Source organism: Chlamydomonas reinhardtii, chromosome 2 (genome assembly GCF_000002595.2).
Source record: "Chlamydomonas reinhardtii strain CC-503 cw92 mt+ chromosome 2, whole genome shotgun sequence".
Taxonomy (NCBI): domain Eukaryota; kingdom Viridiplantae; phylum Chlorophyta; class Chlorophyceae; order Chlamydomonadales; family Chlamydomonadaceae; genus Chlamydomonas; species Chlamydomonas reinhardtii.
In genome coordinates, this window is record NC_057005.1 from 6,496,806 (window position 1) to 6,519,421 (window position 22,616).

Below are 22,616 nucleotides of genomic sequence, written 5' to 3' on the forward strand. Positions count from 1 at the left end.
AGAATTGATCGAGCATGAAGCGCATGAGCAGGAGACCCCGCTTCCTATGCATCCATGCAAAACCCGTTTTGAAGACGTCAATAGTTACTTGATATACACCTATGCACGCCCACACAAAGAGCCTTGCAAGATACTTGTGCGCTTGCCTGAACACTGACAACTTTGTGGTGCACCTCAAGAATTGGCACCTTCAATCGCTGAATTTTGATAGCATATCAAAAGAAGTCCTTTTCATTGATACCGGCTTGATTCGCGTTGAAGCTCCGGCACACACCGCACGCTCTCAGCACCGGCTTTCCCGTCGCCTGCGTTCTCGGCCCGGCGCGCGTATATAATGACACGTGTGCCAATGCCTAAGCGGTCGGCGGGCCAAGACCGGCCCGCCGCGACTGTCGCGCCGTCCATTCTTTCGGCGGACTTTGCCCGGCTCGCGGAGGAGTGCAAACGTATGGTCGACTTGGGAGCGGACTGGCTGCATGTGGACGTTATGGTAAGCTAAGAGGCCAATCCGCGGTGTTAGTGGAGTCTCAAGGGACGAGGAGGCTCCCGAACCGACACGGCGGTTGGTTGCCCCACGCTTGGGCGCTAGTGAGTCCGCTTTGCCTGCCCGCACGGCTCACTTCACAACGCATCCCGCGCCCCCGCTTCGCTCTCTCGACGCAATGCATTGCTGCCACCATTCCAGCCAAGCCCTCAACCACACTGCTGCTGTCCCACACCCATGACGGCACGGCACTTGCGCTGTTGATGCTGCTGCTCGCGCAGGACGGCCACTTCGTGCCCAACCTGACCATCGGCGCGCCCGTTGTGGCCTCGCTGCGCAAGCACACGGACGCCTTCCTGGACTGCCACCTCATGGTCTCAAACCCCGAGCAGTGGGTCAAGGTGCGGACGGGGGGGGGCGGTAGGGCGGCGGCGGTGGCGGCTGCGGGAAGGGAAATCCAGGTCTGCAGCGAGAGCCGCGCAGCAGGAGGAGCGGGGCGGCAGGGCACAGGCACGCATGCCGCCACTTGGCATCGCTGCCCACCGCGCCAAGATGAGCGGGCCGCAAAGCTACCTGGTAATGCCCAAACCCTAGCTCATCTACCACCTCATCCAACCCACCACCACCCTCACAGCCCCGGCCCTCCCCTCCCCGCTCCCTCCAGGACTTCGCCAAGGCCGGCGCCGACATGTTCACCTTCCACCTGGAGGCGGCGGCGGGGCCCGGCCCCGACGACTGGCACGCGCTGAGCCCCGACACCGCCAACCAGACGGTGGTGGACATGTGCCGCGGCATCAAGGCCGCGCACATGCACGTGGGCATCGCGATCAAGCCCTCCACGCCACCCGAGTTGGTGGCGCCGTACGTGGCGGAGGGGCTGGTGGACATGGTGCGTGGCGTGGGGTAGGCGTGGGGTAGGCGCGGGGGAGGTTTGATGTGAAGTTGTTAAGCCAGGGGGGAAAGCGTGTGGACGCAGGCCCTCTGTTTGGCTGTGTACGCTTGCGCCGGGAAAGAGGTTGGGCGGGGGCTGAGCTGTGACGAGGTTGCGGGGAGGGTTCTTACAGGAGGGTAGAAGCCCGGACGCCGTTGCGTGAAGCCTGACGTGTGCAGGAGGGGCTATGCAGACGGAGGGAGGATTGGCATGGAGGACTGGTGACGCGGGCACGCCGCTCGCCCAACTGGCTACTGAACACACCTCTCGCTGCTGGGTGCCGGCGCCCCCGCCCCCAGGTGCTGGTGATGACTGTGGAGCCGGGCTTCGGCGGGCAGTCGTTCATGCCGCAGGCGGTGGCCAAGGCCGCCTTCCTGCGCAACAAGTTCCCCGACCTCAACATCCAGGTGGGTGTGATGACGCGTGCGGTGTGGGGTGTGGGGTGGCTGTGACCATAATGCGGGCAAGGAGGAGCGGGTTTGTGTCAGGAGGGAGGAAGCAAGGGGAGGAGGGATGCGCGTGAGGGACGCACGAGAAAAGCGCGCCAGTGATGGGGCCGAGCTGCATGCCAACAACGGAACGGGCGCCTCCGCACCACCGCCCGCTCCCGTACGGCCTTCCTTGTGCTGTCCTGACTAATCGCACCCTACACCCCATTGCACGGCGCCCCCGGCCTGCCAGGTGGACGGCGGCCTGGCGCCCAACACCATCGACCGGGCGGCGGAGGCCGGCGCCAACGTCATCGTGGCGGGCAGCGCCGTGTTTGGCGCAGCCGACCCCGCGGCGGTGATGAAGACACTCAAGAGCAGCGTGTCCGCGGCCGCCAGCAGCGGCAAGCCGGCGCACTGAAAGGAAGAGGGTGTGGCATGCAGATGATGTTTCTCCTCGTGGCTGCCGATGGTGGAGGGAGTGCATGGCGGCCGCCGGTTTTTTCATCGTTGACTCATGGCTGGAACTTATCGCCGCTCAACGCATCAGACAATGAACTTCGTTCATTTGTGTGTGCCGCTCCCGGCTGGTGTATGGGCAGCGGGATGCATGACGGGGGGGCGGGAGGCCAACGTGACAGCAGCAGGGGCAAAGCAGGGTGTGTGCGGCAGTTTGACCGTCGACCGCGGCGACGGGGAACAAGCTCTGAAGGTCGGTGTAGCGAGCGGTAGCTGTGGCTTATGTGATACGGTCTATCCGATGCAGTGCTGCCCACGCCGCGAAATGCAGCCAGTTATTTGCGGAGGTCGACCGTCGACGGCGCCCATGCAGCGCTTGGCTGGAACTTATCGCCGCAAACGCATCAACAATAATCGTTACTTTCTTGGTGTACTACGCCACCTTAAGCAATGCTTTCTTCGCGGAGCTGGCTGTTTGGGTGTTGCTGAGCGAAGCCCTATTGACCCGAAGGACTTGAACATCAAACCTGGCTAGGCGTCGCAATGTCGTCCACCTACAGAGCCCTGTTCGTCTTCGGAGTCCTCCTAGCTAGCGCTTGCTCTTCGCTGGCGACACGTGATGTCGCGTCGGAGTCGCGGCTGTCCTCTGCCGGCGAAGGCCGCAAATACATTCGCGACAACGTCGTTAACAAGAAGCCGAAGCCAGCTAGCGGCGATGGCGACGAGCCAATTCTCCTGCCCAAGCCGACGAGTTTTGGCTATCTCGACGTGAACAAGGGCAAGGGGAGCAAGATGTATCACATGTTCTACGAGGCGCAGGAGGCTCCAGCCGGCAGCTCGCGGGTCCCAATCGTGTTGTGGCTGCAGGTGGGTGGCGGGCATTTGCGCTGGCATGTCTGCGGCACGCCGCCGCAACGCCGCAGCGCGCTGGCGCTGCGCCAGGCGTCTGAGAGGGCACAGGCTATTACTGCTAGCCGGGGCGCTGACTTGTTATCACTGCTGTTCCTTTACAACCACCGCAACGACCATGTGCAGGGCGGCCCCGGTTGCTCCTCCTTTTTCGGCATGTTCTACATCAACGGGTAAGGGAGAGCATGCCCGGCAGCTGTCAAAGGGTCCCTGGGCTCTTTGTTGGGTCCTGCGCCCGTCTCTCTGACACGGTGCGCTGGCACCCACACCTCTATGCCCGCCTCAGCCCCTACTTTGTCAACGACGACCTGACCCTGCGCGAGAACCTGGGCGCCTGGAACCGCCTGTACGGCACGCTCTTCATCGAGCAGCCCATCGGCGTGGGCTTCAGCAAGAAGGGTGAGCAGCGGGGGGCTGGGCGGGCACGCTGTTTCTGGTCGCGCTGGCGGCGCGCTCATCCCAGGCCGCCAGGCCGCCAACGCATTCAGTGCTCACAACACCCGAACATCACCACCACCACCACTTCCACCACCACCACCACCACCACCACCACCACTACCACCACCATCACCACCACGACCCCTCCAGCTTCCCATCACCATAAGCAGCTTCTGCCGCCTGCTGGCCGCCCGCTACCGCCGCCCTACTCGGCCCCGCCCCCCCCCCTGCTTGCTGCCACCCCACAGGCTCCGCCGCCATTCCCGACAACGAGTTGGACGTGGCGTGGGACCTGTACCGGGCGCTGCAGTCCTTCTACAAAGCCAACCCCAGCTTCCAGGACCGCCCGCTGGTGGTCACCGGCGAGGTGGGTTAAGGGCTGGGAAGGGCTGGGGAGGGGCGTGAAGGTGGCGGGAGGGTACGGTCGGAAGGTTACATTCATGATTACCGTAGTTAAGGAAGTAAGTGGGGGAGAAGGGAGCTGGCCACGTGGTGGAGACTGGGAGGATTGAGAGTGCCCTGTGCTGTCTATGCCGGCTGCGGCGTCTGGCCTCACCGTGTCGTTGTCAGCCGCCCTGGCGCCCGCTCTGGTGCCCGCCCTGACACCCGCCTCTGCCCCGCTTCTTCCTCCCCATGTCCGCCCCTGCACTACAGAGCTACGCGGGCAAGTACGTGCCGTCCATCGCGCACTTCATTCTGCAGGTGCGGGGCCAGGCGGGGCCGCGTGTCGGTTCCTGCTGTAGAGGTCCAGGGCTCGGGCTTATTAACTTGCGCCTACATGGCAGGAAAGGGAGGGCATGCGTATGCCAAGAAAGGCCTGAGGTGCACGGTTGCTGCTTTGGTCCTGTGTTGAGGCATTCCAGTCGGCACGCCAGCGTTCAAACCTGCAAGTCAGAGCCCATGCATGCTTTCTGCCGCAGGCCAGCGCACGCGCCAACGGCTTCGAGCACAAGCTGAAGCACCCGCGGGCGCTCAAGGAGGACGTGAGTCACTGCAGCTGCGTCTGCGCCTGGCCTGGCACCTACAGGCCTCTTTTGGGGGGTTGTGCGCTGGTTGCCAGGGCACTGGGCACGTGGATTGCTGCGGCAGCGGCGTACATGCCCACTGATCACGCAGTGAGGTCTTCGCCCCTCGACATACAGATATCCATCCTAGTTTGGTTCAACATCCTCATCTAATGTAGTTCGACCTAACACCGGTATCGTGCCCCCAACAGGTGGAGGTCCCCGTGTTCACACTGGGCGGTCTGGCCATTGGCAACGGCTTCACAGGTGCGTCCCGCGAGGGGGGGGGTGCAAGGATGCTTGGATGTTTGGGGTGTGTGTGTGGGGGGGGGGAAGGGTAGTATGCAGAGCCCAACGAATAGGTCCACGAGGGAGCGCAGCGGGCTCATCCGGATGAGTATAGGGCGGCACTCTGCCGCTGCTGTGACGAGATCGCCACCTCTTTGCGCCGGGTGTGGGCTCGAATGGGCGGCTGCGCACCGGGCCCTTGCCGCTGCCCTCACAGCAGGAGCCGGTGTGCTTCATTTGCACGGGCGCCGTTCATACTCCAATAGCCGCCTGACAGCACTGTGCGCCGCGGTGCCGCTGTGTGCGTGCAGATGCGGAGCTGCAGACGGCCGTGCAGGCGGAGGTGGCCTGGGGTATGGGCCTGATCGACGGGGCGCAGCGCAAGGCGGCGGAGATCATACAGGCCGAGGTCATTGAGCTGGTGCGTGAGGCGTGAGCACGTAGGGGCCAGAGGGGGCAAGTTGCGGGTTGCGTGCTTAAGCCCAGTGCATTGACGCCATTACCTTCCCCAACCAGCTATGGTGCTCCTGCTCCTGCTCCTCCCGCTTCATCGCCGCCTGTCAAGCCCCTCTCCCCCCGGCTGGCTGCACCCGCTGCCCCCTGGTGCCGCTGCCCCCCGGCGCTGCTGCAGGTCCGCGGCAAGCAGTGGCGGGCGGCCCGCAACAGGTCGGACGAGCTGCTGCAGTTCATCGCCACAGCCAGCGGCAGCGCCACACTCGAGGACGTGCGCCGGTGAGGGGGGCTAGCCGGCTCGCGTCGGGGTCCATGGCGCGTGTGCGGCCTATGCGGCGCGGCGCTGGAAGTCGGATCCCGGTAAAAGGCTGAGGACCAGGACCCAAGCTTGCTGCAGGGCATGCCGTCACTAGTGTGTGTGTGTGTGTGGGGGGGGAGATGGCGTCTTCCTGCAACCCGCTCGCCACCTTCCACCTCCCCGATCTGCCCACCTCAAGTTTCACGCAAAAGCCTCCACCCCCTCCCGACGCGCTCGCCTTCCCTCCCCCGCTGGCACCACTGCCTAGACTGATCTGCTGCAACAACCTGTCGGAATCATGTCGTATCAACCCCGCTCCGCAGCAACACCGGCTATGACAGCCGCGACCTCGCCGACGCCTTCATGAACCTGCCGCGCGTGCGCGCCTTCCTGGGCGACGTGCCCTCAGTGGGGGACCACCTGTGGGAGTCCTGCTCGGCAGAGGTGAGGCCTGGAGGCAGGAGGGGGGCGGGAAGGGGGTGGCGGGGGGGGGGGAGGGGAGGGGGGCGGTCATCACTGGGAGACAACACCAAGCCGATCATGACATAGAACCCGGGGAGGCGGAGTCACGGGCCATGTCTTTTTGTTCTTTGAGCCATGACGTGACTTGCCCCGAGCGAGAGTGAGGGAGAAGTTTTGTGAATGTGTGTATTTGTATGTCGCGCTCACGTCGCTCATCACCAGGTGGACCATATCATGGGCCACGACGTGATGAAGAGCGTCAAGAACCTGGTCATCGACCTGCTGGACTACAAGCCAGTGCTCATCTACCTGGTGAGGCGGGGGTTGTAGATACCAGCCCAAACTAGGGAGGGGGAGGGAAGGAGAGCGGCGGGATGAGAGCGCGAGGAGCACAGCAGGGGGCGAGTAGGGCACCGGGGAGCAGGCGCGCGGGCTGAGAGGGGCGCTGGGTTGCAGGCGAGCGGGCGAGAACACCAGTGTGCACCGGTACGGTGCAGTGCGTATTCTGTACATCCGATCCGGGCGCCAGAGCCCCACGTGCACACGCTATGCCAGGTCTTCTCCTCATACGCGCGGCCCCTGCCACACTGCCTTGCTGTCCACACCCCCGGTCACCACCTCAGGGCCAGTGGGACGCCGAGTGCGGTGTGGCCTCCAATGACGCCTGGATCAGCACCCTGGCCTGGAAGGGACACGGTGGCTTCGCTGCGGCGCCGCGCGAGTGAGTGGGCGCGCCGCCGGTGCCGGTGTGGGGTCGTGGAAGCTTGGGCAGGCACGACAGGGATTGCGGAGGGAGGCGTTGCGCTTGACATGGCTAGACGACAATCGGGAGGCACCAGGGCGCAGGGAGCAGGTGCACGGCCTTGCCCCCCGCCGACCATTGCGATTCTGTTGCTGCCGATCACTGCTGGTCGTGTTTCTTGCTCCTCTTGCGCGCCTGCCTGTCCACCTGCCTGTCCACCTGCCTGTTCACCTGGCAGCTTCTGGATGGTGAACGGCCGCATCGCGGGCTACTGGAAGAAGTACGGCACTCTGGAGCAGCTGGTGCTGAGGAACACAGGCCACATGGTGCCGCATGACAACCCGCTGGTTAGTGATGGCGGGGACGCAAGGGGTGAAGGGGCGGGGATGGGAGAGGGTCAGGGGGGAAACGGAATTTGGAACAGGTTGGGGCTGAGAGCAGTGCGTCTGGCTGTGCCGCCGATGCGGGGACGTTGCGCCTGCTGCTCGCTTTGACGCACAATGCCATTGATGTCCACGCCCTCGCACGGCACTCCCATGGCGCCCCCACGGCACTCCCACAACCCACGATGTGCAGGTGGCTCAGCTCATGCTGGAGCGCTGGGTGGAGACGTCGGTGCGCGGGCTGCCCTACAACCGCGAACAGCAGGTGACGCGGGAGGACGAGGAAGAGGCAGCCAACCCCGACCAGGCCGAGCACTCCACATAGATAGGCAGATCGATGGATGGATAGATAGGGCCGACGGCTTTGGATGCGTGTAGTTTGCAAATCGCTGCTGCTTCTGGAGCTGCTGTTGTTCTCTGCTTCAACTTTGGGGTTGGAGCAGCACAATGCGCGGCAGATGCGGCGGCAGGAAGCTGGCGGGGTTGGCGCCTGTATGTTGCGTGATGGGGCCATGGGCCTTGGGGCTAGATGGGCAGGCCAGGCTGTGCATACAGTTGTACAGGTGCAACAGCCAAGTCAGGGGTGCTCTTTTATTTGCGGGAGGAGCAGCATGCGCAAGTGCAGTTCTTCCGCAGTTGCCTGAGGGTATTTGCGTGTGCATGATGCGGGACCACCTTTGCTCCCAGCAGCTGCAGCTGGTTGCTTTGGGCATTGCAGCCATTTTCAAGAGGTTGGATTGTGATAGCCCCTACTTTTGTGCAGCATCCCGGCCTAAGTACGGGCTAGTAGCTAGCGCGATTTTCTACGTGCATAGTGGGCTGGATGACACGTGCGTTTGGGAAGGCGCACTTGTTGCCGGTCTCTGCCTTGGCGGCCGGGCATTTCATTTCCGGTGTGGGCTGCGGATATTGTGCTTAACAGCAGAAGGAAAACAAAGCGCAACGACAGTTTGCGGATATTGTGTGTGTGTGCGTGTGTGTGTGTGTGTGTGTGTGTGTGTGTGTATTTGTGTGTCAGCACACGAACTGCACAGTTGACGAATGTTCGTTAAGAGTTATTGGTCTTAGCTAGATAAGCGCATGCCAGCAACCTGGATGGTGGTCTTGCCATGGCAAGTAGGCGTGGGCAGGTGTCGTTGAGAGCAGGGGAGGGCTGGGAGCTGAAGTGGAACGAGACATTTCTGCTGGTCCCTTGAAGCCGGTGGGTCGTAAAGCGGTTGCCAGGGGAGTTGCGATGCCCTGAGAGTTGGGCATGTTGGAAAGGCACCTCGTGTTACATCAGCAATTGTTGTTGTTGTGCCTCCCGTTCGCTATGCCCAAGGGCCGGGGGTTCGCGGACAGCTGGAGCAAAGCGTAGCCGTATCGGCGCGCGATTTGCTGGGACGGATACGGATGCTCGGCGGATTGCACACCAGCAGGCGTGCCTTCGAGGCAGCCGCTGCGCTCTGTAGCCATGACACATGGCAATCCTATCTAGCCTTGTTACCAAAAAAGAGCTGCAGCGTCGCAAGGTCTGGAGGTTTCCAAGTGAGGCCAAGTGTCATGCTTGGACGAGCCGCTTGCCGTTCTGCCATGGCTCAACCGCGCATGCGAGGCTCTCCTTGGCCAGGATCTCCTTGAAAGTCAGCCGTCTACGTCTCCGTCGTCAGATCGCGCTAGGCAGCCGCTCACGCGACAGCAGCCAAAACGCGTGCTTTCCGCCGCTACAGCCGTGGAGCGATGATGCCCCAGCCCGCCCAGGCGGCGCCCGCCGCGGGCGCGGCCACCAACACTACATCTCATGTCGCGTCGGCGGCAGCCGCAGCTGGCTATGGCCCCGTACTGCGGCCACGTGCGCCGCAGGTGGCGGCACCAGCGCCAGCAGCGCGCGGCGAGGGCGGAAGCCAGCGGGCACAGGCGGGTGCGCCCGCTGCTGCTGCTGCTGCTGCAGTTGCTGGCCCCGGCGGCGGTGCGGGCTCGGGCGACGCCGCCGATCTGTATGAGGTACTGGGCGTGTCCCGTGGAGCCACTGACATCGAGGTAGGGCGCTGTGCCGGGGCAAGGCCTGGCCCGGCGGGGGAGGCGCCGCGTGACTGTATGTGGTGTTCTTGGAGGGTGCGACGAGGTGGCCTGCAACACCCTGATGGCTCGTGCTGGCTTCTCCTGGAGTCTAGGCTGGTAGGCTCCTCATCGTGCCACCCTCACGCACATGCATCGCCGTCCGTTATTGCGCTCCTCGTAACCGTTGCGGCTCGCCAGCACCCTCTGCGCGCCCTTCCTAAGCTTCAGTGCCCGCCGCCGCCGCCGCCGCCGCCACCGCCACAGGTCCGGCGCGCCTACCGCAACCTGCTGACACGTGCCCACCCCGACAAGCCGGGCGGTGACGCGGCCGCGTTCCGGCGCATCCAGTCCGCCTACGACGTGCTGTCTGACCCCGGCAAGGTCAGAATAAGTGGGAGGTTGGGGGGGTGGTTGGCCGGGTGGCCGGGTGCGGGATGTTCGTCCATGCCCGCCGTACCGCTGTGGGCGTGTGTTGAGTGGCTGCGCGTGCACGTTTGTATCGCTCCCAAGTCCCGATGCAGCTAGCCCTCTCAACCAAGCAAGCCCCATCCCGAAACCATTCCGCATTTCCGGACTCGGCGGCCCACCCCCTGCAGCGGCGTGTGTACGACAGCACGGGAGTCATCCAAAAGAGCCCCGACCAGGAGTTTGTGGAGCGCTTCGCCGGCGGCACCTACAGCGACCCGCGGCAGACGGCAGCTGCTGCGGCTGCGACTGACGGGCCCGGCGGCACCAGCAGCACTGCTGGTGGTCTGGGCCCCGGCAGCAACGGCGGTGGCAGTAGTATGGCCGACCAGATCATTGTGCGGCATCGGGCCACTGAGCCACAGAGCCACACCGCTGGATTCGAGGTGTGCGTGCGCCTATGCGGTCCCCACTCCTGCTGTTCACATGCCACATGGTGTTATGAGCCTATCCGTATTGGTAATAACCTAAGCACCCCGCCATGCACAAGCCTCGAGCCTGCATCGTGCCCGCTCACAGCCTCTCACTGCCGCTGATGCATCCCACCGACGATCTGGCCGACCGGCTGCAGGCGTGGCTTCGCTCCCGCGGCGGTGCGGCCGCCGCCGCGGGCCGTGTGTTCGACGCCGAGGCGGTGGCGGAGCAGTTCGGAGTGGCGGCCCAGTCGTACGACCCCGTGATGCTGCCGCGGGGGGCCGAGGTGCTGCAGGTGGGGCGATGGGGTGGGCACGGGTGCATGGCCGGGCTTGGGAGCGGCGGCGTATGCTGGGTTTGTGGCGCGCGTAGGGTGCTCACGCTATCACCTTAATTGTGAGTGGCCAGTGCTGTGAACACACGCACTGCACATCACTTGGTGGCATCGGTTGCGCATGGACGTGGCCGGGCAGGTGGTGTGCCGCGGTGTGGGCGGTGTGCAGCTGGCGGAGGCGCTGGCGCTGCAGGCGGCGCCGCTGCCGGCGGAGCTGGAGTGGGGCCACGTGCTGGTGGCCATGCGGTGAGGCGCGTGAGGGGCCGGCGGGTGTCGTTGTCCCAACCCCCTCCCCACTTTGCAGCGCTCCGTTGGGCATGGGAACACCACTCGCGTGCTCTGCAGCGTCAAGCCTTCAAAGCCTACACAACACAACACACACATACACGCACACACAACACACACATTCACGCTCCTCCTTACCCCCCACGCCCCTACGCCCCGCAGGTTTGCTCCCGTCAGTGCCGCCGACCTGTACACGGCGCGGCTGGGCGGCGTGTACGGCGCTGACACGGCGCCGCAGGTGCCGTACACGGCCGGTCACGACGGCGTGGGAGTGGTGGTCAAGGTGCGTGTAGGCGTGCATGGGGCCCTGGGTACGCGGCGGGACGTGCAGCTTCCGACAAGCGCCCATTGTCCAACCGTGTCACCACTGCCTGCCCAGTCCCTGCCCAGTCCCTGCCCAGCCACACGCACGGAATACACCACTGCCTGACCAGTTGACCAACTGAATGCCATTATACCTACGGGCCCGCCGCCCTCCCGCCCTCCTGCCCTCCCGCCCTTCCGCCCTCCCACGCCCGCCAGGTGGGCCCGGGCGTGAAGGCGCTGTGCGAGGGCGACCTGGTGCTGCCGCTGAGGCCCTTCGCCGGCACATGGGCCACCGCAGCCGTGTGGCACCAGCGCGCGCTCATCAGGCTGCCTCAGGTGAGGGAGTGAGGCCGGCGCGCCAGGCGAGGTACGGCGGCGGTGAAAGGTCTATTGGCTGCTGAAGGTGCTGCTCAGTGGACCGCTCAGGACAGGGGCTGACCCGCACCACATACTGTACGCACACAGTCACACACACACACACACATACACACCACTTTCCGCGTTTATTTACAGTCCTCTCTCGCCCTGACGCACACACCGCGCGCAGGGCGGCTACGGGCTGCCTCTGGAGCTGCTGGCGCTGTCGCGGGAGATGGTGGTGGCGTACACACTGCTGGAGGGGGCGGGGCTGAGGGTGCGTGCCGGGCCGTGTCATATCATGTCGTGTTGCGCCGTGCGTTACGTGCGACCGTGCCTTGCCGTGTGGACAGCGGGGGGAGGGGGCGTGCAGAAGTGCGTGCGGGCATGCGGGCAATGGCACAAATTTGCGTGTCTTGTGCGGGTTGCCCATTCTGCCAACAAGCAACTGGCTCACTCCCGACGCCTCCCTTGCTGCGTGCCCCTTGACGTGCCTGCCTGCCCCCCCCCATTTCACGCACAGCCTGGCGATGCCGTGATCCTCAACGCCGCCAACAGCAGTGTGGGCCAGGTGCTGCTGCAGCTGGCGCGGCTGCTGCGGCTGCGCACCGTGGCTGTGGTCAGGCCGCCAGCACAGCCCCACGCGGCGGCGGCGGCGGCGGCGGCGACCGCGGGGCACAAGGGCCCGCCTGCACCCGCCGCCGCCCGGTCCGCCACCATGACGCCCAGCGGCGCTGCCTCTGCTGCTGGCACGACTACTGCCAGCGGCTCTGGGGGCGGTGCTGGTGCTGGTGGCGGCAGCGGCGACAGCAAGTGGGACCGTACGGCGGCGTGGCTGCGCGGGCTGGGCGCCACAGAGGTGCTCAAGGACGAAGGATCGTTGCGGGTGCGTGCGCCAGGCGTGCAACAGCCTTACCTTGCACTCCCTGTTCCTGGGAGCCCGCGGCCGCGCTGCATGATGCCCGCCCGCTCACGCACCCACCCACCCGCGAACCACAGGCCGAGCTGGACCGGCTGCACTTCCACGCGCGGCCGCGGCTGGCGCTGGATGCAGTGGGGGGCGACTCAGCGGCGCGCCTGGCAGATGCCCTGGGCGAGGTGTGTGTGTGTGTGTGGTGTGTCGGGGGGTGTATGTGTGCACACGTGTGTGTGTGTGTGCTGCGAGGGTTGTATGGTTGTTCCATTCCCAACTAATTCGTGGCCTCAGGTCGGCCCACCTACCCACCTCCTTGGCTCCTTCCCCATGCACTGTGTCGTACGGCACGCAGGGCGGCGAGCTGGTTGTGTACGGCTGTATGAGCGGCCGCTCCCCCGCGCTGACGTGGCAGACACTGCTGTTCCGCGACCTGAGGGTGCGCGGCTTCAACCTGAGGCGCTGGGCCGCGGCGGGTGTGCCGCCGCCGCTGGGCACATCAGCCGCTGCGGCCACCGCCGCTGCTTCTACGAGCAGCGGCAGCAGCAGTGTTGGTGGCGGCAGTGCTACTGCCGCCGGCTACGGCGGGCCGGGTCGCTACTGCGCGGCGCTGGAGGCTCTGGGGAAGCTGGTGGCTGCGGGCATGCTGACAGTGGCATACACCGAGTGCGTGTGCGGTGCAGTGCATCAGTACCTGTGTCGAGCCTTTCTCCCCCCTCTTTGTTGGACACGGCTAAAGGGCCTGCTTTTTCATCCAGTGGACGGAGCCCTGCTGTCTGCTGTCGCACCACGCCATGTGTGTGTCTATGTGTGTGTGTGCACCGTGCCCAGCACCCTACTCGGCTATTCTTGTTCACCGTCCTCGCTCCCCGCCGCCCCCAGGTACGACATCACCGAGTTCCCGGAGGCCCTGGAGCACGCACTGGAGCGCGGCCGCGACACCAAGGTGCTGCTCAACTGCGGCAGCTGCGGCCCAGCGGCGGAGATGATGGCGGCGCTGCAGGGCCGGGCGGCGCACCAGCGGCAGCAGCACCAGCAGCAGCCGGGACCGGCGGTGCCGCTGGCGGTTGCCAGTGATGTGGAGGTCGAGGAGGAGGAGGAGGAGGAAGAGGAGGAAGAGGAGGAAGAGGAGGAGGTGCTGGCTCGGCCCGCGGGAGGTGCGGGCAAGCACGTTGCGTTCTCACTGCCGCGCGAGGGGGAGCCGGCAGGAGCTCGCGCCGCGCTGAAGCAGGGCAAGGGAGGAGCACGCCAGCAGGGCGGCAAGCCGGTCGTGATCTCAACTGCTGACACCAGCATGCAGCCGCAGCAGGAGCAGTGGCAGTGACAGTAGCGCTAGAGGTGCAGCAATCGGCGATGCCTGTTGTGCATGGACGTAGCGCGAGGGCCACACCAGGCCCCATGGCGGACGACTGCCGGCTACTGCCGCCACCCCGCCGGGGTGTACCTGCCGCGAGAAGTGTGTGGGACCGGAGGGTGGAGGCAAAATGTGCAGGCTCGGGCTCGGTTGTTGAATGGGTGCGTATGTCGTGCGGCACATATTATTGGAAGCGGTGAATTAGGTCATGGTTAAGTTGCCAATGTGATGCCACGGTAAAACGCCTTGACATGTGGGACTTCAGTAGTCAGCTGGTCGTTGCAAGCACGTACTACTGCCATGTAGCTCATGTCTGTGTGCATATATTTTGTCCGTGCTGTAAGGATGCCCAATCAGACAGGGTTTACAGAAGGAGTTGGCCCGCAGCACAGCAGATGGGGGTCACCAGCACAGCAGATGGGGGTCACTCACGGCGTGGCGTGCCAGTTCCGCCATGCAGTGGACAGCTTCTTGACGAGCCGCTTAATCACAGCTCTGTGTTTACTAAATACAACGATGCTGCAGCAACATAAAATTGGCTCCTTTTAGGGAGCAGCTATGCGGGAGAAGCGCTTCTGCGCAACGGCAGCAGCGCTTCTGCTAGGTCTCGCGCTGCTACCACTGCTGCAACCTGCGATCGGTCAAAAAGCATGTCCAGAAGGCTGTAGTAAATTCGGGACGTGCAATTTGGAGTTGGGCAGGTGAGCCGCTGAAAGCGGGGGAAATTGGCCAAGCAACACCTCTCCTCCATACCTGACACCGGCTTGCATAATTGCTTATCGAATGCCGTTTCTTCCAGATGCGACTGCCCCTGGAACTATACCGGCGATGCGTGCCAGACTCACAACCCAGCGGGCTTCTGCGTGAAGCGCCTGGGCGTAGACAACCCCATCAACACCTGTAAAGATGGCGATCCGACACTATGTGTCAACGCCTGTAATGGGCGGGGAGACTGCAAGGGTGGCTTTTGCCACTGCAAAGAAGGTCCGTGCTGGCGGGAGCGGACATCGCGGCGATGGGCCTGACGGTGTCGCTGTTGGTCGCGCAGGGTACTTCGGGACGGACTGTGCACTATCGTATAACGATCAGGGGAAAATTGAGGTGCTTGCGGGCCTGAACTACCGCCTGAACAAGCGGGGCCCCAACATTTACATCTACGAGGTGCCCCCGGAGTACCACGTCAAGTGAGTTACTTAAGGTCCTGTGTGGGGGCAGTCGCAATGCGGGCGTTGTGTGTGTGGGGGGGGGCGGGGGGGCGGGGCTGTGGCAGGTGCAGGTGTGTGTGTGTGTGTGTGTGTGTGTGTGTGTGTGTGTGTGTGTGTGTGTGTGTGTGTGTGTGTGTGTGTGTGTGTGTGTGACAACGGTTTACAGTTGTTTATCAGATCACGTGATCGTGTATCCGGACAACCCGTAGTTGCTAGTGCCAGGGGCGCATTAGCACCTTGTTTGTCGCGCATGGGTCTGGCAGTACATGTCTCCCAAGCCTACGCGTAGCGTTAGACGTCAGTTTGGCCACAGGAGCCGCACCTCCATCTATTGTGGTTAGACACTGATTTGGCCCTAAGAGCCGCACCTCTGTCTATATTGTGAGACGTCGGTTTGGCCCTAGAAGCCGCACCTCCGTCTATATCAACACTGCTGCGAGCCGGCAGCTGGCCACTATGCATTGTTTGTTCGCCTAGCAAAAAAGTCATGTACCGTCCAAGTCCGGCACGTGTGTGTGTGTGTGTGTATCGTGTCCAGGGTTCGAGAGGGTAAAGGGAGGATACGCGTCGATGTGGCGGAACGCAAGTGCTGGGATCAAGGGGGACGGCGTGGGCAGGGGTAACAGCCGTACATCAATTACAGGGGGCTTGGGCAGCTAGCACCATGCACCATGGCGCCGCAGGGTGTGCACCTAGCGTGGGCGGGCGAGTGAACCAGACACAGCCTGCGGTGGGGCGCCCACGCCACCGGCACGACAAAGCGGCGGCTCCTATGGACTTCATTCGTTCCGCGCAACACCTGCGCGGTGCACCCCGTGCCCAACCCCGCATCAACCCGCACCTGCCACCTGTCCCCCAGGCGCGATATCCACAAGGTGGACCGGCCGCCGCTGCAGCTGGCCTTCATGGAGCGCATCCTGTCGGGGGGCCACCGCACACACAACCCAGAGGTAGGAGCGGCGTAAGGAGGGGCGGGTGGTGGGTGATGGAGGGCTCTAAGCGCTTGACGCGATAGGCGAAACACAGGAGGCCGCCTCACGACGTCAACTGAGGTTGCCAGGCAACCACAGTAATGACCGTGCCGGAACCAGAGTGCCGTGCCATGCGCTCGTGTTTCGGTCGCCAGGCACCTTCTCAAAACCCCTTCCGGAGACCGCACCCCAACACCTCCCTCGCGCTCTGTGGGCTGGTTATGGGTCTCGGTTAGGAACAAACTCCCCCTCTTGCTTCGGCGCCTCGCCCGCAGGAGGCGGACTTCTTCTACATCCCCGGCAGCTCCCGCGATCTGAAGAAGGCCTTCCTGCTGCAGCCGCTGCTGGCCTACATCAGCACCACCTGGCCCTTCTGGAACGCCACCGGAGGGGCCAGGCACATCATGCCGGCGGAGGGTGGGTCCGGGGGCGTGCGGCCTGAAACACGAGCCCCCCGCACAGTTGTGCGGGGGCTCGTGTTGTGCGGGGGCTCGTGTTTCAGACATCTGGAGAAAGGGACACGAAGGGTGTGGGATGGATACACGTTGGAGATGCATGCTGACATGAGCACGGGCTGGATTTTCATGTGGGTCCAGCGCTAGTACCCTGGCAGGCTTAGGGCGCGTTCGCTGTCACCGACCCCCTTCACACTACCGTATCCCACTCCCGGGCTATGCCACTCCCGGTATCCTGCTCCCCGGTGCCAGGCGACGTGGGCACGTGCGAGCTGCCGCTCAAGGTGCGGCTGTTCACGGCCAACGTGACGTGGCTGCAGTTCTGGGGCATGTACGACTTCCACCCGCACTGGACCCAGATCTTCCACAACCGCATCCCCTGCATGGTGCCGGGCCGGGTGAGTAGGGCGGGCGCCCGGGGCAGTGCATGGTGACAGGCCGTGTGTGGCAGTGCCTTGCAGTCGCAGCCGTGTACTTGCTATATGGTATGTGCGAGTAGCTTGTCCATGTACCCCATAACTGCATAGCACAAAGTGACGGTGTTTTACCCCTTCTTTTATACACACGCACGCTCAGGACATCGTGGTGCCCTTCATGGCCATGTCCAGCCACGACCGCTTCGTGATTGAGACGCCGCTGCACCCGCGCAACCAGAAGCGTAACCGCACCAACACCTTCTTCTTCGCGGGCGGCGTGTGCGGCAGCGGCAACAAGCGCGCGCTGCCGCCGCACTGCACCTACTACAAGCAAGTGCGCTACAGCGGCGGCGTGCGCCAGGCGGTGAGCAGCGGAGCAGCGGGGCAGGGCGGGCGCGGCGTGCCGCGTTGAGTGTGTATGTGGGACATTGGGGCAGCGGTGGCTTAGGTTGCATGATGGGATGTACTGTACTGTGTGGTAGCCATAGCATACGGCCCAAGTGTCCATCGCACCCGGCCTGCGCTCCTGCCGTAGCTCACTTCTGAGCGCCGCCCCTCCCGTCTCTGGGGCCCCTTTCCCCCGGGTTCAGGTGTACCTGCACTTCCACAACCGCACCGGCTGGCGTGTTGTGCCCGGCACCGACGACTACGCGCGCGACTACGCCTCCAGCCGCTTCTGCCTGGCGGCGGCGGGCGGCGGCTGGGGCAAGCGCGGCATCGTGGCAGCCATGTACGGCTGCATCCCCGTGGCGGCCACCGACATGCTGTACGAGGCCTTCGAGCCGGAGATGGACTGGGGCAGGTGCGGGCCGGGCGGTGCTGGTGGGGGTGCTGGTGGTGCAACGTGCTGTGCTGGGCCAACTGGCCAATAGAGGAAGTGCTAGGGGGACTGTGTGGGGGAGTGGCAAGCGGTTGTGGGAGAGGCGCGAACGCTGGTCGCATCGGTCGGTCCAACACCATGCGATGTGTGAAAGACGAGCGCGCTCAGCTGTGTGTCCTGCGCTGCTGCCTGCTGCTCCCCCGACTCCCGGGGTACAGGTTCGGTGTGCGCATCACGCAGGCCGAGATCCCCCAGCTCGCGGACAAGCTGGAGGCGTACAGCGAGGCGGAGGTGGCGCGCATGCAGGAGCGCACCGCCTGCGCCGCGCAGCACCTGCACTGGAGCACCAACCTGGGGGGCATCATGGGCGAGACAGGTGAGGCGGCGGAGGGGGGGCCAGGAGGGGCTGGCGGGGCTATAATTGGGGGGAGGGGGGTTGTGTGCCCGGGCCCAATGAAGAAGTCCCATGGGGGAGTCGGTGAAGCTCCTGGTGGCGGCGCGAGACCTTGTTCGCGTCGGCAGGCGCTGAGTAGGGTGGTTGAAAACATGGGGATGCGAGCTGTACTGTTTGCATGTGAGCGCGAACGCATGCTCCATCGCTCACTTGGAGCACGGTAGCAAGCCCTCTTCATGGCGCCCGGCTGCAGGCGAGTTTGACGCCTTCAACACCATCATGGCCATCTTGCGGATGCGGCGAAAGCGGCCCGACCTAAAGCCGGAGCAGTACTACGACCAGGACGAGGACTTTAAAAACTTTATCGACTGCAAGCCATGTGAGCGCGACATTCCGCGTGTGAAGAACGTGTCCGTGTGCGTGTTTTACGGGGTTTGCATGGCGTCAGGGTGGTTGAACCTGACTGGCAGCATGCACACAATGGGTTGACAAGGGGATGGCAATGCACATCGCATGAATGCGCCAAGCACCAAAACCGTGGACACTTAGACCCGAAGACGGCCTGCTCCCGCACACGCGTGCGCCGTGTACACCGCCGATCAATGTGGGTTTCGGGGCATCGCCTGCCGTTGCACCTTTGGTCGCCGCCGCCGCCGCGCAGACCGGCCCTCGGCACGGCACACCCCCCTCTGCACCATGTACGTGGGCCCGGGCATGGAGCCGCGCGGCTACGAGGACGCCTGCCCCGCCGCCCGGTACTACTTCCGCCGCAAGATGGGGCCGCCCGGCGGCGCCATCTGCGCGCTGGCCAACAGCACAGCCGCCTGCCCCCATTTCGATTAAGCAGCCAGCGTGCTGCGCGCTGCGGAAAGACGCGGTACGTGGTTGGCCGTGCTTGTGGGCGGCCCTTTAGGCCGCTCCGCAGCGTGCTGCCAGCTGCAGATATGGCTGGCGGTAGCGGCGGGGCCGGCGGCGGAGGCAGCAGCAGCCGAGCAGCACAGGCGCTGCGCAGCAGTGTGGAGCGTGGGAGGACGGGCGCAGCGGCCGAGGGCACTGGGCGCGGACGTGGCGGCGGGCGGGCGGGGGCAGGAGCGCAGCCGGCAGCTGGTGCGTGGAGCCGAGCGGAGTCCAAGGGGGGGTGCTGTCGTGCCCAGGGTCGCTGCTGCGGCGGCAGGTGCGTGGCCGCCCTCCCACGCCGCACATGCACACAGCATGCAAAACAACGCAGCACCATGCCTTCCAGTACAAGCCGTCTCCCTAGTAACACCGCAATGCAAGCTTCGGCACGCCAGCGCACTTGCTCTTACTCCTTATCCCCCAGCCGGCAGACCCGCTCTCCCCTGGCTGCCCCGCCCCGCCCTGGTACGTGCCCACCGCGCAGACGACCCACAGGCTGCGGCGCCCCCGCTGTGCACCATGTTCATCAGCCCGCTGTACACCAAGTTCGACGACACCTGCCCCGCCAAGCACTTCAGGTACTACATGCGACGGAAGATGGGCCCGCCCGGCGGCGCCATCTGTGTAGACGCCAAGGACCTGGCCTCATGCCGCCGCTTTGACTGATGCCGTTTGGGCTACCGGAGAGGTCTGCTGGCATCGTTTGCTCGCCAGCGAAGAGCACATGTGCGGGTACCCTGCTCCAGACCCCAGTGGTGCGCCACCTTCATCGGTGGCGGACTATTACTGGGGCAGTAGGCGCTGTATGCCAGAGCGTGCCGGTGCCTGTGTCATGAGCAGTGGTGGAGAGCAGTGGCGTAAGCAGTCGAGCAGGGTGGGGTCCGAGGACCCAAACGAATGAATATGTGCAATGAGAACTGCTGCATCACAAATGCAGGAAACAAACGAATTTGTGGGAGACTGATGCGCCTGTGACTGGTGTTTGCAACCGGCAAAGAATGCATGAAGCTGCGGGTGTGCTGCGGCAGGCTGCGGTAGCGCGAGTGAACCGCCGCAGGTGTGGGCTGGCCGCTACGCCGGGATGTTCAAGGCTGTAAAAGCTTGGAGGCAGGTCGGCTCGACATTACGACAGGAGAATCAGGGGAGAATCCCACTGTCCGCTGGGCGCAAGGGGCCAACTCGGGCAGTCCAGAGGGGGTGACCATTGCAGGCCCAGGCCCAGGGCTGTCGAGCCTGGAGGGGGGTTGCGTGGAGGCTGTCCATGCAGACAAATTTGAGGGGAGTCCATAAAGGCTTGCTCACCGCACAAAGACATTTTGTCTCTTGTTGTGCCTAGTACACAGACACATCTTGCACCAGTTTATCAGTGGTCATTCGACGTAAGGCCGAACTTGAATCACATTCGAGACAGGTCGCCAGCTTCGCCTGTGTTCTAGTCCATTAGCCGGAAGACCACATCGCCCTGTGCTTACACCCACTTTACTACGCGCCGTTAACCCGCTCGCCTCGTGGAAGACTCGCGCCCGTCCGCTCGCCTGCCTGAGCGCTACCTCCTCAAGCGGCTCGCACAAGCGTTTACTCCTTCCTCGACTTCTTCGCTACCAGCTAAAGTCTGAAAAATGGGCTACGGTGGCTACGTGAGCGCTAAGCTCCCTCCTGCCAAGCCGACCGAGGTCGAGGCTGCCGTTCAGGTGCGCGCGGCGGATGCCGCTCGTGTAGGGGATGCTTTGTTGTGGAAGCGGTCACCCAGGGGTAGCGCCAGCGTTTTGACAACTCAGGCGGGTTTGAATCGACCGGTGACCTTGGGGGTGCTGTTCGCTCACGGCGAGCTGCGCGGTGAGTCCACGTCTAGATGCGTTGTGCACAGCTTCAATTAGATGACAAAAGCTTTGCCCACGTGCAGTCCTCGGGGGTTTCCCTCACCCGGCTAGGGTTTGTGTGGTTCGGGCCCCGCAGGCTATCAAGTCCCTGGAGACCGTGGAGATGATTCATAAGCTGGTGTACAACACCGCCGTGCAGCCCAAGGAGGAGAAGTTCCGCAAGGTGAGGGGGGCTGACCCCGCGCGCGTCCTCGGGTCACGATGGGACAGGGTAAGGGAAGCACGTACCTGCAAAGCAACTTAGGCCCACCCCAGGCGCCAATGAAAATTGGGGAAACGTCGCCCCACGCAAACGATTATGCGGCTGGAGCTGCTGCGGAATGCGGATAGTGAACTGTGCGCCCGAGGCGAGCTGAGCTGCTGACTGGTAGCGACCAGTACTGCTGTTGCGCGCTCCTCGTTGTCGCGCTGGCCAGGGCACATGCCACAGACAACACACAATGCCGTCGAGTACTAGAAGATTCGGGACGGCGCGTATGAAGAGCTCCCCGGATGCCTGCTAGGGTGCCCCAGGTCTCTTGTGCCCCGCACGTTGCCGTGGCCTGGTCGTACGCCAGCATTCTGTTCCTCTGAATGCCCCATGACTGACCGCGTGTGTTGCAAATAAAACGTGTGTGTGGCGACAGGTACGGTTAGGAAACCCCAAGATCCAAGCCGTGTTGGGCGAGGTGCCTGGCGCCATCGATGCGATGGTGGCGCTGGGCTGGGCCCTGGAGGATGCGGAGGGCGAGCAGTTCCTTGTGGTGCCCGCGGGAAAGTTCCTAGGCATGCAGCAGGTGAGCAAACCATGCCTGAATGAGGACCAAAACCCAGCTGTACACTGTGCCATGGTAGATTTGCGGCGCTGATGTGCACGATACCCAACGCCCTGTCTGGACAGTCCTGTACTTCGCTCCGTGTGGCCTGTGCGTCCTGCATGACCAGTGCTGACGCTGCGTGCTGTGTCCCTGTGTTCCCGCGCAGGTGCGCATTGTTGAGGCGGCGCGTGACAAGCTGACCAAGGAGGTCAAGGACCAGTCACGCCACGACACCCGTGTTGCCATCCAGGGTTGAGCGCCTGTTGCTTGCAGCATCAGGTGCAAGTGAGGTTAGTTGAGCGGGTACGGCGAAGCGGGAGGCCACAAGAGCACCCGAAAGCAGGATGCGCTGTTTATGGTATTCATGTCGTTACACAATGCGTGGAAGCTTGCATTGCTTGCTTCCAGACCGACTATATATTGTATCCGTGAGTGGGCGTGAAGACATTTGAGGACCATAGGAGTATGAGGACAGTGAGTGTACTATGCATATCCAAGCCAAGGCAGTAGGTGCGCTCGGGGACGTAGGAGTAGGTGCGCCCGCGGACAGGGTAGGTATGCGGGTGACAGGGGCCCCCTGTGTGCAATGGGCACCCCGGACAGGCCTGCAGGGTCGCCTTCGCCGTCAAGTGGCCAGCGGCGATCACGGTAGCTTCTGAGCTCTGGAAACTGGCAGAGTAATAAAACATCTGCGCACCAATATGTATCGAAAGCTGACCACAGCTGACTGGCACGGGGGTGGGGGGAAAGACGCTCAACACTGCTGGAAGGCTGCAAGGCAGGGGTGCTGCATGGGGCCAGCAGGCCGGCACAGATTTTGGTTTTTTAGTAATCCACTGTTCAAGTAACGAGCGCGCACTCGTCCGGTGCAGTGGTGCACGCTTAGCAACGCTTAGCTTCGTTTTTCAAGCATTTCGAGCCGGAAGAACAGATCGCCCCGCACAGGTGTGATGTTCAACCCCATGGGTGGGCAGGCGCCCTTGTCACTACAGACCCTGCGAGTACCCTGATTCTAAACAAACATTCAACTTTAT

General features: G+C 63.7%; 5 protein-coding genes across 6 annotated transcripts; all 5 read left to right on the forward strand.

Annotated features, from left to right (window-relative positions):
• The first annotated feature begins 82 nt into the window (after positions 1 to 82).
• Positions 83 to 2,694, forward strand: CHLRE_02g116450v5 (uncharacterized protein). Its single transcript, XM_043059974.1, has 5 exons — positions 83 to 490; positions 766 to 885; positions 1,149 to 1,373; positions 1,715 to 1,822; positions 2,097 to 2,694. Exons 1-5 carry the CDS (start codon positions 335 to 337, stop codon positions 2,262 to 2,264), a joined length of 777 nt encoding a protein of 258 aa, XP_042927608.1. The 5' UTR covers positions 83 to 334; the 3' UTR covers positions 2,265 to 2,694.
• Positions 2,695 to 2,744: 50 nt separating this feature from the next.
• CHLRE_02g116500v5 (uncharacterized protein) lies at positions 2,745 to 8,774 on the forward strand. Its single transcript, XM_001699819.2, has 14 exons — positions 2,745 to 3,169; positions 3,338 to 3,384; positions 3,498 to 3,610; positions 3,898 to 4,016; positions 4,304 to 4,351; positions 4,570 to 4,632; positions 4,866 to 4,920; positions 5,253 to 5,362; positions 5,573 to 5,673; positions 6,016 to 6,136; positions 6,377 to 6,466; positions 6,778 to 6,875; positions 7,135 to 7,243; positions 7,473 to 8,774. The coding sequence occupies exons 1-14, from the start codon at positions 2,846 to 2,848 to the stop codon at positions 7,602 to 7,604; spliced, it is 1,530 nt and encodes a 509-aa protein (XP_001699871.2). The 5' UTR covers positions 2,745 to 2,845; the 3' UTR covers positions 7,605 to 8,774.
• A 148-nt stretch (positions 8,775 to 8,922) lies between these two features.
• CHLRE_02g116550v5 (uncharacterized protein) lies at positions 8,923 to 14,102 on the forward strand. The gene is made up of 12 exons (XM_043059975.1): positions 8,923 to 9,298; positions 9,584 to 9,700; positions 9,916 to 10,170; positions 10,356 to 10,493; positions 10,672 to 10,778; positions 10,980 to 11,100; positions 11,340 to 11,459; positions 11,671 to 11,757; positions 12,004 to 12,366; positions 12,480 to 12,578; positions 12,749 to 13,059; positions 13,276 to 14,102. Exons 1-12 carry the CDS (start codon positions 8,999 to 9,001, stop codon positions 13,715 to 13,717), a joined length of 2,460 nt encoding a protein of 819 aa, XP_042927609.1. The 5' UTR covers positions 8,923 to 8,998; the 3' UTR covers positions 13,718 to 14,102.
• A 137-nt stretch (positions 14,103 to 14,239) lies between these two features.
• Positions 14,240 to 20,014, forward strand: CHLRE_02g116600v5 (uncharacterized protein). 2 transcript variants are annotated; one of them, XM_043059976.1, is made up of 13 exons: positions 14,240 to 14,448; positions 14,547 to 14,731; positions 14,796 to 14,931; positions 15,812 to 15,902; positions 16,199 to 16,340; positions 16,631 to 16,776; positions 16,955 to 17,158; positions 17,385 to 17,596; positions 17,833 to 17,990; positions 18,262 to 18,387; positions 18,670 to 18,822; positions 18,922 to 19,182; positions 19,390 to 20,014. In XM_043059976.1, the coding sequence occupies exons 1-13, from the start codon at positions 14,306 to 14,308 to the stop codon at positions 19,569 to 19,571; spliced, it is 2,139 nt and encodes a 712-aa protein (XP_042927611.1). In that variant the 5' UTR covers positions 14,240 to 14,305; the 3' UTR covers positions 19,572 to 20,014. The 2 variants fall into 2 exon arrangements, with proteins under 2 accessions (XP_042927611.1, XP_042927610.1); XM_043059977.1 differs by lacking the exons at positions 18,670 to 18,822; positions 18,922 to 19,182.
• A 226-nt stretch (positions 20,015 to 20,240) lies between these two features.
• CHLRE_02g116650v5 (uncharacterized protein) lies at positions 20,241 to 22,601 on the forward strand. The gene is made up of 4 exons (XM_001699815.2): positions 20,241 to 20,596; positions 20,862 to 20,948; positions 21,412 to 21,561; positions 21,749 to 22,601. Exons 1-4 carry the CDS (start codon positions 20,525 to 20,527, stop codon positions 21,836 to 21,838), a joined length of 399 nt encoding a protein of 132 aa, XP_001699867.1. The 5' UTR covers positions 20,241 to 20,524; the 3' UTR covers positions 21,839 to 22,601.
• Positions 22,602 to 22,616: the final 15 nt, after the last annotated feature.